This window comes from Lepidochelys olivacea (genome assembly GCF_965140295.1).
Source record: "Lepidochelys olivacea isolate rLepOli2 genome assembly, chromosome: 1".
In the NCBI taxonomy this organism is placed as follows: Eukaryota; Metazoa; Chordata; order Testudines; family Cheloniidae; genus Lepidochelys; species Lepidochelys olivacea.
In genome coordinates this window covers 171,248,442-171,263,631 of record NC_140411.1, presented here as the reverse complement: position 1 = coordinate 171,263,631, position 15,190 = coordinate 171,248,442, and the positions used below count along the sequence as shown (strand labels likewise).

Here is a 15,190-nt window from a genome sequence, read left to right as displayed (position 1 = left end):
CCCTGGGAGGAGGGACTGGTGAAGCTGGCAGACCCAGAGAAGAAAAGGAGAGCCAAAAGGTTAGGAAAGGACTCAGAGAAACATGGCAAGGTCCAGGGCGGAACAGACCTTGACTGCTGACTAGAGGATCCCTGAGCCAGAATCTGAAGTAGAAGGTGGGTCTGAGTTCCCCAACCAGCCAATGCGGAAGTGGCACTGGGGAGCAGTGAGTAGGAAGACTGCCTGAGCCTGTTTGCGGGAACTTTCCAACCCCAGAAGGGGAAACCATTAGGTAACCTGGCTGGAGGGCGAAGTCACAAAGAGGCTGCAGCAACTCGTGGAGTGAGAGAGGGGCTGCAGACACAGAAAGAGAGGTAGAGGATGGCGTGCACCTGTGGGAAGGGGCATCGACCTTGAGAGCTATTCCCAAGAGCAGTGGTTCTTAACCTTTACTGCAGCCTGCACCCCTTTGGTTCTCAAAATATGTTCTCGCACCCCTTATCAAAAATCATTGAAGTAGGCCAGTTCTTTAAACCTAGATATATTTTTTGTTTGTATATTACAGTAATTGTTAAAAAATGTACAATGTTAATACATACATAGGTTTGATGAAACAAAGTAGTTGTACTTACGTGCCTGTGCTTAATTTGTGTTTTCGATGATTTACCTTCTAAAAAAATCTGGCACATCTCACCCCCCCCCAGAAAGGGCACCTTGGGTTAAGAACCACTGCCCTAGAGTGACCAGGAGGTGGCACCATCCTAGTGGTGCGCAACCCACCCCATCACACAGGGCTTAAACACCCGGATCTTTGTCATAACCCAAGAGGTAGTGGACCAAAGAAAGAATGAGAGAAAACAGGAAAAAAAGGAAGAGGAACCCTCTTCTAAACACAACTGTATAAGACTGAAGAAATAAAAATAACTACAAAAATAAGGGAAAAAATTCTAGAATGATAAACTAAGAAAGGAAGGAAGCTGAGAATAAACGGACATGCGATTGTTCCATTGAGTTCCATTAACAGAAAAGGAACTAAGTGGCAGCAGGCCCGCGCCTCCCCATGTGCCCTTGTTTGGAGGCATAAGGCGCTGCTCTGAGCAGGTGCAGGCCTGTGGACACTACTTTGAATTCTCCAGTCGAGAGTTCACAGGCATGTGCAAATCCTATGATCGAGCACGCACAGGAACATATACTTGAAGATAGGGAACAGTTGGTCTCTTTACTCCGCTGCAGATTGGAAGAGCAGCAGGTAAAAGCCACGTGAGTTTCCCCAAAATACAGAAAGTCAAGGAATTCATTAATCCTGTGACCCATCTGACAAGACATCAGCCTTAATTATGAACAACAGTATGACTTACCTGAGACATTCTTTCACGGTGCTTGGCTTCAAGTCTCTCCTTGGCTTTCTGGAAATGGGCATGCTCATTCTCATCACCAGGTGTCTCCAAGTATTTGTCAACAGCATCTGGAGTGCTGGCAGCTGTGGTGGGGACTAGAGTCGGAGTTTTTATAGGAGAAAGGGAAAAAAGCACAATTTAAGTTTAGTATAAATAAAGTTCATTTGAACACAGGAACGAACATCCAGTAGAATGAAGCCATTCAAGTAACTTCAGTCAGGAGACTAGCTTTATAAAACTTCTGTATCAAATATATATATAAAAAATGGTGGTATAGGAGAAAGATTTCACCCCTTTTTTTTTTTTTTTATATCTCAGGAAAAACTCTTCCATTCAGTACAATGTTACTTAACAGATTATGAGCTATTGGCAAAGGAAACATGCAAAGAGCAAACACACTTGGCACTACCTAAGGTACATAAACTGACAGCAGACACGTTTTTTCAAAACCACATGCTTTATTTATTTATAAAGATTAAAAACAAACATACAACAAAACAAACACACTTTAAAGCGTCTACAGAGACGATATAAACCACAACCATACTGCAGTCCAAGGACATTCTATTCAAAATCCCTCTCACTGGCATTCTGTCCTCATAAAGATGTGCTTTGTTCACAATAACATGGATTAAAAAACCCTATGCTAAAATGGATCAGTGCATAGGAGGGTTAACAAGAATACTTTTTTTTTTTAAAAAAAAGAAACTCCTATGAGATAATCAGCCTATTCTTTTGTGATTCAGTAGCAACCATCAATTGCTAAGTATCAAGGGAAAACATTTTCTAGTAGAGATTTACTGAAAATCATGGACTCCACAACCATCTCCTATACTGTAATTTTTCGGGTTATTCCATAATTTATTGCACTCTACCATATTTTGAACATTTGAAGATTTCATTTAAACAAAAAACACCTACTGAAAAGATATAGCCATGAAAACAAGAGAAACAAATACAGCCCTCCAGGCAAACACAAGCTGCAAAAAGTTGGACCCTTCTCTACTACGTTTATATGTAGTCTTTAAAGCCTGACTGGGCCTAATATTTTTCTTACTAAGTACTGACAATTTCTTTTTACTATTTTTATTTTAAACTCTCCTGTTCCTTGCCAAAAACCCCAATGTGAATGGAATGTTAAATTATACAATTACAATGCCAAAGAGTCACGAAATGCAAAAGCTGTAATATTTTCTACTCTTGGAGTCATTATGTAATTATGATGTAATGTAAATATAGCCCTATAATTCAGTCACCTACAAATATTAACCCACATGGCTAGTAGCCAACATATATTTATTAATCATAATATTTTGTACATATGTAGTGTACAATAGTTCTTACAACAATCCTGTGAGAAAAGTATGGAGTTATTCCCATTTTACAGATAGGGCAACTGAGACACAAAGGTTCACTTAGTTGCCTAACAACATGTAATCGGACAGTTTCAAAGTCAAGATTAGAACTCAGGAAAGTCTTGATTCTTTGCTATGCTCATCACACCAATCTGCCTCCATTTGTCACACCACTAAACATAAATTTCACCCACAAACATACAATTTACATGGTTTGTGCTGGACGCCCATGCTGTTTTTATCACAAAACTTGTATAGAGCATCTTAAACTTACAAGATGCTACAAAGGAAAGATAAGGCAAATAATTTGTTTCAGATTAAGACGCTCCTGTTATGGTACAGTGTTGTCTGTTGGGAAAATTTATTAACACGGATGAATTCCAACTGTGATCATTTGGAACTTGAACTGAGTGAAGAGAAAACGTTTTGTGTTGTTCTTAAAGCATTTCAAAAATGCAATTTTCTACCTTTGTGGTTAATATTTGCCGAATCTATTTGATTTCCTCCATGTATTCTCTTTGCTGAAACTACAGTTAATAAAACTTATTAAAAATGAAAAAAGTAAAATTAAAATATGTAACACTAAGAGAAGTTTTAAGTGGAAAAAAGTGATTGAATGAAATAATTGTGCAATAAATAAGTATGCAAATTTAACGTTTAATTTATTGCACACAAAAAAGATCACAGGCATTTGGAATAATAGAAGATCAATCAAGCCATGTATACATTTAGGGACAGATTTTCAAGAGCTCTTCTCCCATGTAGTTATCTAAATAAGGGGCAGATTTTCAGAAGTGTTCAATACCCAGTTTTCAGTGGGATACTTATGGTCAGATTTTCTAAAGAGCTCAGCATATTGGGTGCTGAGCTGTTTTGAAAATCTGGACCCAATTGTGTGTGCTGAGCACTTAAAAAAAAAATCTGGCCACTAATGGTGTACCCTTACAAAATTCACATCTGTGATTCTTCACTGATCCTACTCCACCCATGTAGTAACTGTGGAAGCTGTAGCTAAGAGACAGCTCAGACTTTTTACCAACATATCACCTAACCCTGCTCAGAGCAGGTACGACTAGTGGAAACTAACGGCTACGAAGTTTGCTAGTAGAGACACAGCCAATGTCACTGCATCTAACAAACAATGTAGATCAAACTTACAAGATTGGGGGACTGTATCCTGAAATAGAGTTACACTGAAAAGGACATAGGTGTCACCAGGATATACAGTTGAACAACTGCTCCCAGTGAGCTAAGAGGGATAAAGCTATCCTTGGATGTATAAGCACAAGAATACCAAGAAGAACTAAGGGGGTGGTATTACCTCTGTATATGGCATTAGTGAGACCATTACTAGTATACTTTATCCAGTTCTGGAGTCCAACGGATGTTGAAAAATGAACAAGGATTTAGAAGAGAGCCACAAAAATGATTTGAGGTCCAGAAAACAATGTCTTATAGCAAGGGACTTAAGAAGCTCAGTCTGTTTAGTTTATCCAAGAAAAGGTTAAACCATAACAATCACAAGAACCCATATAGGGAAGAGATTTCTGATAGCACACTGTTCTTTAATTTAGCAGAAAAAGGCATAATAAGGCCTAATGGATGGAAGCCCAAGCTTGACAAATTCAGGCTAGAAATAAGATGCATATTTTTAACAGTGAGTGTAATTAAGCTTTTTTTTTGGGGGGGGGGGGAGAAGAATGTAAGCAGGGACATGGTGGATTCTCCTTTACTTGAATCTTTAAACCAAGACTGGATGTCTTTCTAAAAGATAAGCTATTGCTCAGTCACAAGGGAGGGGTGAGGTTCAATGGCTTGCTTTATGCAGGAGTCCTTCTGGCCTTACTCTATTAATCTTATCTGCGGTTGCTAACAGAACTGGTGGAACTGCAGCAGTGCAGAACATCCAGCACCAACCACCTTACCGCTGTCGCACACAATGCGCCACACACACAGGGCATAAGCATCCCTGCAACCATTGAAACATCAGGAATATTGCAGTTATCCCAGAGTACTCTCGTAAGCAGCTGGCATGATATCTGTAATATACGTCCATTTGCACCTGTTCTCGTTTTTGGTTTGTTCCATTGCTTGCTTTGAACCGTTCTGTCCTGCTCGAGAAGCTATGTGCGCATTTCAAAGGGCAGAGCCTATGCCGTGCTTTGCACCCACACTTGCAACCGGGATAAAAGAATCACCAGCAACTTCTAGACCAGGAGTGGCCAACCTGTGGCTTTGGAGCCACGTGCAGCTCTTCAGAAGTTAATATGCGGCTCCTTGTATAGGCACCGACTCTGGGGATGGAGCTACAGGCGCCAACTTTCCGATGGGCCAGGGGGTGCTCACGGCTCAACCCCTGGCTCTGCCACCGGTCCTGCCTCCATCCCATCCCATCCCTTCCCGCCCCCTCCCCTGAGCCTGCCATGCCCTCGCTCCTCTTCCTCCCACCAGAGCCTCCTGTATGCCACAAAACAGTTGATCAGGAGGTGCAGGGAGGGAGGGGGATGTGCTGATCGGCAGGGGCTGCCGGTGGGCAGGAGGCGCTGGGAGAGCGCTGATGGGGGGCTCCTGATGTATTACTGAGGGTCTTTGGCAATGTACATTGGTAAATTCTGGCTCCTTCTCAGGCTCAGGTTGGCCACCCCTGCTCTAGACCCAATGCCAGACAACATGTGGCCTGGTATCTATTAAGACAAGCACTGCCACCTTTGGGTCCCTCTGCCTGAGGAGTTAAGGAGCCTGATTTTATCTTTTTTGTCTTCAATTTTTAAGTTTTAGCTCTGGTCCCTCCTATTTTATTTTCCAGATGAAATAACAGATTCCTCCTCTTTCTTGAGCTCTCTTCCTGGGAGACAGAAGCAGAAGTGATCTAGGTCAGGGACTGGAGCGAGGTTGCACCTCCAGATGCTTCCACAGGGCCCAGCACATTCCTCCTCACCTACCTAATACAGTGGAACCCGTGGCATACATGGACAGTGACAAATAGGGACCGGAGAGAAATGAGAACACTGGAAGCCTGCATATAGCCATTAGACCAGTGACCCATCCAGTGCCCGGAGCTGTCAAAGGCATCACTGAAGAGTGGGCAGGAGCACTGTGGGAGTCAAATGGGAATATCAAATGAAATGATAAAGCTGGGACATCAGTGCTTGCTGTCGACACTAGTCCAGCACCAGTCCAAATAGAATCCCAGTGGTGGCATGAATGCTTGGCACCACTGATAGAAATATTGTGTGGATGGGTGGTATGCTACAGGTGCACTAGGAGTCTGCTGAGCTTAACATGACCATGTACAAATATCTGAAGCAAACAACAAGGACAGAGGAATTATTTAAGATTGTACAGAAAGTTTAATTAAGAGTGAAGGAATTAAATAGATCAAAGGAAAAGTTTAGAGTGCCTATTAGAACAGAATATTAACAGTGAGGTTTATTAGAATGTGGAATAGTCTCCCAGTTGAAAAGGGAAAAGTTTTCTTGCTTGTGTCATTTAAAATTAGCACTCACTTGCCTGTAGGGAACAATCTGGCACTGTCAGTGGATGAATAAGATAATTTAAAAATAACAGGCAGAACACCAGTCAATCTGGCATAAGAGACTAGTAAAAACTTTCTTTAAAAAACAGAGGTCTGCTTAAAAATCAAGGTCACCACGCAATTTATTTATTTTGTGTATTCACAAAGTCCCAGAATATCTCTCAAAGAATATCAAAACCCACAGAGTTGGACTAATAGCAGTTTAAAGATTCCTGACTTAAAACAATTGACAAAAAAAGAACACGACGAAGAAGAAACAATTACAACAGGACCGCTCTACTCTTACATAAGCAGAAGTATTTGTTAAAAATCCTTCATTGCTCCCTTTCATGCAAGTTTTAATTTTCATTTGAATAATTTGGGGACATTAAATGATAGAGGTGTATCACAGACTGCCCCCCCACCCTACCCCCCCAGTACCAACAGCAAATGTTCTTGGGTAGGCATAGACAACAACGTGTAAGAATACCCTAAAGATTCGTTTTTTTGCAATCTGTTCTCACTTTATGAAGATACTAGTAAATAAATGGAAGCCTTAATTTTCTATACTTTGTGTTCCATCAGTTAAATTAGGTATATTGAGTATGCAATAGCTACTATGTGAAACCTGACAGAAAAAAAAGTGCAAACTTGCTGGAAGGGAGGGGAGACAAGGGCTTTTTCCCTATTCATAAGGCTCTTTTCTTCATAAATAATTCCTGTGGGATTCTTTATAGATTCCTGGACAGGTGGCATAGAGGATATAAGCATCAGGTTTAACATAATAAATAAAATAATAATCTAAGCTTCCTGGAAACATAGATTTAAATCTCAACAGGGCCAGCTGTGCCCCTTGCCTTTTGTAGTTTACAGACTCTTTCAAATAGGATAATAAAAGATGCCCCCACTCCCTTTAAATAAAGTAAGAGTGCCCTTGGGAGTTAGACTAGATGACCCTTGTGGTCCCTTCTAACTCTATGAAAATTTCCCATCTCCCAAAAGTGTTTCTGAAAGTGCTGATAAAAAGGACTTGCATATCAGTGCCAAACACACCATTACAGAAGGACTTATAAGCAGTGCTTAATTTGTGCCAGGGCTAAGCCCTGGTACCTCTAGGCTTGGCAGTTCATAGTCCTGGCACCTCTGGGCTTACAGCATCAGTTATGAAAGTAAAGAAAATTGCTTGAGCCCCGGCACGTGTCTCATTACAAATTAAGCACTGCTTATGAGTACAGTATGCCATGGAAACAGCACTTAGGTATTTATAAACACAAGTATAAGCGCATGTACTTTCAACTCCTGCATTTCCTGCAACTGTCTGGTCAATATATGGATGACTACTTAAATAATATAAGCACATAGTGGAAGAGAAAGTAAAAGATGTGCATATTGAGCTCATTCTTTCAATGCAGGCATGGAGAGGTATGTGTCTGCCAGGGCCCAACCAGAATCCAGGGCAATTGGGAGGGATGTGATTTTATTTTTTTTTTAAATATATAAAATATTTTGAAAAAGCACAGATTAAAAAAAAGTTACTTATGCTTTAGGTATCTTTAAAATGTATTTAAATACAAACACAGAATATGTAAAATACGTAAGTACAAGTATGTAGAGTACTTCAAAATACTTAGGTATGCACTTAAGCCCATGGGAACACTGTCTCTCACACACATGTATAGCAACTCTCCCATCCACAAGATAACTAGATTTCATTGGAGCTGTATATAATTTGTGAAGTGATTTGAACATAATATAATATTCAGTGAATGAATAGATTACTTCTGAAATGCAATATATTTAACTATATCATCCACATAAGATTAAGGCCGAAGCTTTGCGTTCCGTGAACAAAAGTTTGCTGTAAAAACATCCACTCCTCTTCTTTAAAAATTCCCAACTGTAAAAAGGTATGTAAAGGACAAAATACATAAAACAACCTCATTTCATATTCACCCTAGTTGATAAAAATGTAGGTGAAATGGATGAAGAATTGGGCATTAACATCCACAAATGTCTTAATGGGAGTTCAGGATATTATACATTATAAAATGGGCAGCTGGAGTAAAAGGTTCTAACGAGGACAGGAATTTCAAACTGTGTATAATCAGCACAATTTAGTGCTCTGAACTTAACTTCTATGTAGGGAAATGTGCAGATTAGTCACATCTCAGATCTTCTGAACCTCAGAACTTAATTTTAAAAAATATCAGTATCTGCACTGGATAACTAATGAGACTAGTGATGGGCTAGACTCAATAAGTTCCCATAAGTATCCAGAGGCTCTTATCCAAGCCTTTTAATGCTCCCTCTGAGTGAAAATCTAATAGCCCTCTGGTTATCTTTCCCTCCCCTGCAACTCTCCTTGTAAGGAAGGGTGTTGACACATCTTGGTATAAATGAGATTGCGGACATGTCTGGAGCTGAAGACAGGAGATTTTCTCATAACCAAAGAAAAGGATTTGGTTTGGTCTGGGTTTTCCCCCCTAGGCCTGGTCTACACTATTGGGTTAGGTCGAATTTAGCTGCGCTACGTCAATTTAAAAAATAAGTGCATCCACACAACCAACCCCATTCCGTTGGCCTAAAGGGCTCTTAAAATCGACTTCTGTACTCCTCCCCGATGAGGAGAATAGCACTAAAATCAACCTTGCTGGGTTGAATTTGGGGTATTGAGGACACAAATCGACAGTATTGGCCTCCGGGAGCTATCCCAGAATGCTCCATTGTGACTGCTCTGGACAGCACTTTGAACTCCGATGCACTAGCCAGGTACACAGGAAAAGCCCCAGGAACTTTTGAATTTCATTTCATGTTTGGTCAGCGTGGTGAGCTCAGCAGCACAGGTGACCATGCAGTCCCCCCAGAATCGTAGAGCATAGAATGTTTCTACGCTTCCCCTATCATCTCTGACCCTGAGGTTACCGCAGATTAGAAGGCGAAAAAAACGCACTCACAATGACATGTTTCGGAGCTCATGCAGTCCTCCCGCATTGATAGGGCACAGCTTAATGCATGGAGGCATTCAGTGACAGAGACTAGGAAAGAATTAAGTGAGCACGAAGAGCAGAGGCAGGATGTGATGCTGAGGCTAATGGGGGAGCAAATGGACATGATGAAGCATCTGTTGGAGCTGCAGGAAAGCCAACAAGAGCACAGCCCCCTGCTGCATCCACTGTATAACCGCCTACCCTCCTCTCCATGTTCCATAGCCTCCTCACCCAGATGCCCAAGAATGCGGGGGGGGAGAGGCTCCGTGCACCCAGCCACTCCACTCCAGAGGATGGCCCAAGCAACAGAAGGCTGTCATTGAAACAGTTTGATTTTTAGTGTGGCTAAATAAGCAATGTGGCCTTGTCCTTCCCTCCTCCCGCAACACACCCCACCTGGGCTTCCTTGTCATCTCATTTTTTTTTTTAATTAATAAAGAAAGAATGCATGGTTTCAAAACAATAGTTACTTTATTTCGAAGTGGGGAGGGTGGCTGGCTTACAGGGAATTAAAATCAACAAAGGGGGCGGATTTGTATCAAGGAGAAACACACACACAATTGCCACACCGAAGCCTGGCCAGTCATGAAACTGGTTTTCAAAGCCTCTCTGATGCGCAGCGTGCCTTGCTGTGCTCTTCTAATTGCCTTGGTGTCTGGCTTCTCAAAATCGGACGCCAGGTGATTTGACTCAACCTCCCACCCCGCCATAAATGTCTCCCCCTTACTCTCACAGATATTATGGAGCACACAGCAAGCAGCAATAACAATGGGAATGTTGGCTGCACTGAGGTCTGACCTAGTCAGCAAATAGTGCCAGCGAGCTTTTAAACGTCCAAAGGCACATTCTACCACCATTCTGCACTTGCTTAGCCTATAGCTGAACTGCTCCTTACTATTGTCCAGGCTTCATGAACCATGGGAGCAAGGGGTAGGGTGGGGTAGGTGCGACCGCGGGGGTAGGTGCGACCGCACGGTGCTGCTGGCAGGCAGCCTGAGGCAGAAGCCTGAGAGCAGAAGCCTCCAGTTCGCATGATATTCCAGGCAGGACTGAATCTCCACAAGAAGAAAAAGAAGAGAATGACCTGGAGTATCTGGCTCCCGTTCAGTGCTCTAAGAAGAGGATAGCCACATCTGTCCAGGTGCCCCTGATTGACCTCAACGATGTCTGTCAGGAGCACCCAGGAGACGTACGACGGCTATCAGTCCTACTGCACCATCTGCCGCAAAGGCAAGGAGCTGCTCTGTGTAGCAATGCAATACCACGTCTGCCAGCAGCACCCAGGAGACGTACGGTGACAGTGAGCGGGCTCCATGCTTGCCATGGTATGGCGTCTGCACTGGTAACCCAGGAAAAAAGGCATGAAACGATTGTCTGCCGTTGCTTTCACAGAGGGAGGGAGGACTAACGACATGTACCCAAAACCACCCGCAACAATCGTTTTTGCCCCATCAGGCATTGGGAGTTTAACCCAGAATTCCAATGGGCAGTGGAGACTGCAGGAACTGTGGGATAGCTACCCACAGTGCACCACTCTGTAAGTCGATGCTAGCCACAGTAGTGAGGACGCACTCTGTCGACTTAATGCGCTTAGTGTGGTCATACACAATTGACTGTATAAAATCGGTTTCCAAAAATTGACTTCTATAAAATTGACCTAATTTTGTAGTGTAGACATACCCCTAGAGAGCTACTTCCTTGAAGATGACCTCAAATGGAGGGAGGGGGGAAAGAGAGAGAGAGAGAGAGAATTTGAAAATATATGGAAAAGACTAAAATAAGGAGTAGGTTTCTTGGGGAATTTTCCCCTGGTTTTTGTTAGAAATTCAGGGCTTGTCTAGTCTGGAAGACTCTGTGGTAAGTGGAGAACTAATTAAATGATGAAATCAGAAGAGTCAAGATGCTGAAAGCTGAGCAGATGGAAGAGGGGGAGTGAGAAGGGTTTTGAGTCACACATGTTAAAAGAGCATTTTGAACATATATTTAACTCTGACTGAACACTCTGAAGAAGGAATGCCTTTGTTAAAGATCCCTTTTTAATTATGGTGCAAAAGCTCACAGTAAACATCCCTGAGACCCATAAAATTCCTCCAGCAAAACAGGGAAGACCAGACTTGACATACCTTAGAGTAGTCAGGGAAAAAAGCAAGTTACCTCTAAAATCATGTGTGCGCACACATATACAAAGACAACCCTCATTCAGATGGCCTTCATATGTCATAGAGGAGTAATAAAGGAGTAATAAAGTAATAAAGCTTTATTACTAAAAATAAAAATAATTAAGTCATAGAGTAAAAATAAAAATAATAAAGTCACAGAGGAGTAATAAAGCTTACAGCCTTGTTCTTCCTCTACCCTACAGCTGATGCTGCTCTCGACTCATGCTGCGATGTGTGCTGGGGGAGGACAGAATGCGCTTGGAGCCTGAGGCTGCCCAGAGGGGGAAAGAATGTGGGTAGTGTAGAGTAACAAGATTTTCAAAGTTGACAGAAAGGCCTCTGTTTTCAGGGGAAATGGGCTTAAGGTTATGGTTTTAGTGCTTCCATGCCACCCCTCACACTTGGGAGGAACTCCTTGGATACATTTGCAAAACTAACACATCATCCTCTTCCAAATCCTTCCTTACAGCTCTCCTTTTCCGGGATGCTTATCAGAAAAACTTGACACCAGTTAGGCCACTGGTGGGCAACGACCACTGCTGATCCTGCTGACCAGTATAGAGTCTTTGTTTCCTGGCACACCCCCATTTGTCTGTCTGTTTCCATCAGTTTTCTTATACTAAGATTGCAAACTCCTTGGGGCAGATACAGTCTCTTCGTTTTGTGTTTGTGTAGTACTTCGCCCAGTGGGGTTCTGGTCCATGACGGTGCCTCTGGCATTACAGTAATATAAATAATAAATCATACTGCTCCCTGTCGCATAGGTGCTGGAACTAGGGGTGCTGCTGCACACCCTGGCTTGAAGTGGTTTCCATTGCATACAAGGTTTACAATTTGGTTGAACGACACTCAGCACCTCCACTATAAAAACTGTTCCAGAACAGCTGCCCTGTCGCTCTCCTCAGGTAAGCTATCCACGTCAATCTCCTCCCCTGTCATCCTGTAGATTTGACTCAGTGGGGAGGAAGGTTAGCTCAAGATTTTGAGCAGGAATTGAAGGCTCCCTGGGAAGTGAGTGGAATAGAAAAGAAGAGGGTGGCAACACATGAAAGGCCTCTGGGTGGGTGGTGATCCCTCAGTGTCACTGCACAAAGACAGCCTGCTGTCAATTTCACCAGCTCTACTTGCGGGCCGCTCTTTCTTGAAGCTAGTTTGCAGGGAGTGCCAAAAACCAGGACAAAACACTGTTTGCCTGTAAAAACTAACTGGAAACAAGGAAAAGGTCCTGAACATTGTAATGTTCCTGGTTTTCATGGCCATATCATCCTTAAGTGTTCCTCTCTATGGAAGGGAAGACACTGTTGCCGCCCCTTTGGGTTTTAGATCAGGTCTAGAGAACTAGGCTTTATTTCTCGCGATGTGTGAGGATGTGAAGTGGTGCTGGAGAAGGGAGTCTGGGTTGGGAGAGTAGGGGAGTTTTCGCTGCTTTTGTCCTTCATCTTAGAAACCTAAGTGTAGTCTTCCTTAGCATTTTCAGGACTAGTCAATTTATAATTGTATTGCTGGCACTCTCTTTTGAGGCTCACACTGTCGTGAAACAATCCAGTATGTGCTGGTTCATGGCTGGCTAATTAAACCAGATTAACTGTAAAACTTTGTAAACCTCTTATTACCTGGTGATCGTCCGGTAGTGATATCCCAGCACATTTCTGTACATCCCTGCTTTCTCCTAAATATAAAGTTATGGCTTCTTACCATGGACCAATATGCCTCTCTTTCTCTTCCTTTAATCTTGTTCCATCTCTCAACTAGTAAATTTCTTTAAAAAAAAAAGCACTACAGTTTTACAGTCATAGTTTGTTTGCTTGCTTTCTGGACTTTTTTTTATAGGACAGTAATACTCAAGCTGAACTACCTAGCTTTAGACTGAGTAATTTGTCCACATAAGAACTGTATTACTGTCACGTAAAACAGTGTCTCTCCTAAATTAGCAGTGAGAATATTGACAACTCATCTTCCCAAGACATTCCATAAATAAACTTAGTGGAGGATGTGGGAAAGGATGAATTAATGAAAGCTTATGTTAAATGCTGTAAATATCTGAATTTGTTTAGTCAGCGACTAAAAAGCTTTGACCTAAATCTTACACTGATGATATAGTTAAATATATTGCATTTCAGAAGTAATCTATTCATTCACTGAATATTATATTATGTATATATACACTACTATTCACAAATTATATACCGCTCCAATGAAATACAGTCATCTTGTGGATGGGAGAGTTGCTATACATGTGTGTGAGAGACAGTGTTCCCATGTACTTAAGTGCATACCTATGTATTTTTTTTGTACTTATGTATTTTAAGTATTCTGTATTTGGATTTAAGCATAAGTAACATTTTATTTTTAATCTGCAAATGCTTTTTCAAAATACTAAAAAAAAAAAATAAAAAAAAATAAAAAAAAAAAAATCACATCCCTCCCAACTGCCCTGGATTCTGGTTGGGCCCTGGAACCCACTGTCTCACTCTGGGAGCTTCAGGCCATAAGTTCAAAGCTCCATAACCATCGGCAGACTTAAACACTGGTTGGGCCTGAACTGCGGCACTGCTCCAAAGCCATGCCAAACTTTGGAGAATTACAGATCCGACTTCTGGAGCTAGAGAACATCTCCTTTTAAAGTGTGTTTATTGAAGAACTCAAACAACATCTGTTGAAACCTGAGTTCAGGGCTATGTACTATTCCTGTAATAGCAGATCTCATGATCAATATCCGCGTATGGCATTATCACAAAAGATCACAACAAATTTCCAATACTCAATCCAGTGGGCTGCCATATTGAGATGGAATTTAAGGGACACAGGAATCACCCAAATTAAAACTAGGCTAGGACACCCAGGCTAATGTATTTTCTATCGGAAAAATAGCCATTGTGTCTCGAGGCCAGATTTTCAGAAAAAGTGTCACTTGCATTAGAACTGATCATATGCATGGGGATTCATAAATTACACATTAAAAGGAGTCATGGCTAGGTCCCATTATGAGACCAAACTTTTAGTTCCTCTTCAACTTCAAAATGTTGCTGTACTTCTAAGGAAACAACAAAATGTCACTGAATTAGGCAAACACATCCGAAAAAACGTTAGAATGGCACACAATTGTCATAATTTCCACATTACAAAAAAGAAGTGAGGCCTTTGTGACTGGAATATCCCACATCTCTCCCTTTTTCAAATATATGCTTTTCATGGGTTTTGTTTTAGGACATTCATGAGTTTAACTACAATGACTTACAAGTACAGTTTAATGGAGTTACACATCCATTGCTCCCTGGAAGTCCTTTCTATTAACCGTCGTTTTTCTTCTCCTGTTTTTATTTCCTTACCTCCTGTCCGGGCTCAGATGTCTTGTCACAAAAGTCTGTATACTGATTCTCTCATATTTATTCAATTAAGTAATCTACAGCTTAATTACACATCTTAATCTACAAATTTCTATAGATTCGGACAAAAACATTAACGGTACAGGGATGAAAAATTACTTCATATTTAATGTTTTGGAAATTATATTTGCTTTCAAACTTACTGTGTAAAGCTTTCAAACTTACTGTTACATAATTCTCAGCCTATCAGCCTTTGAAATGTAACAGTTACATACTACTGCTGTACATCACAGCAAGGTAGAACATCCAAAGAAAATACATTTGAGAGAAAGTTTACTATAATTCTGAGAAAAGCCATTTTTGGGGAAGGAAGTTTACCTTTCTTACACTGTTCACCACCCAGTGCCTGTACTGGCATTGATACTCTCTTCTAGTTAGCACAAAGCTAACTTTCCATGTAATATCTCTAAGAT

At 41.5% G+C, this 15,190-nt stretch overlaps 1 protein-coding gene across 4 annotated transcripts in view; it reads right to left on the bottom strand.

Moving 5' to 3' along the window:
- Positions 1-15,190, bottom strand: part of APP (amyloid beta precursor protein) — a 295,623-nt gene that overhangs the window by 93,839 nt on the left and 186,594 nt on the right. For all 4 annotated transcript variants that reach the window (XM_084634832.1, XM_084634833.1, XM_084634834.1 and 1 more), the window contains one exon: positions 1,338-1,471. In XM_084634832.1, coding sequence (XP_084490958.1) covers positions 1,338-1,471 — 134 coding nt within the window. The remainder of the gene's footprint in view (positions 1-1,337; positions 1,472-15,190) is intronic.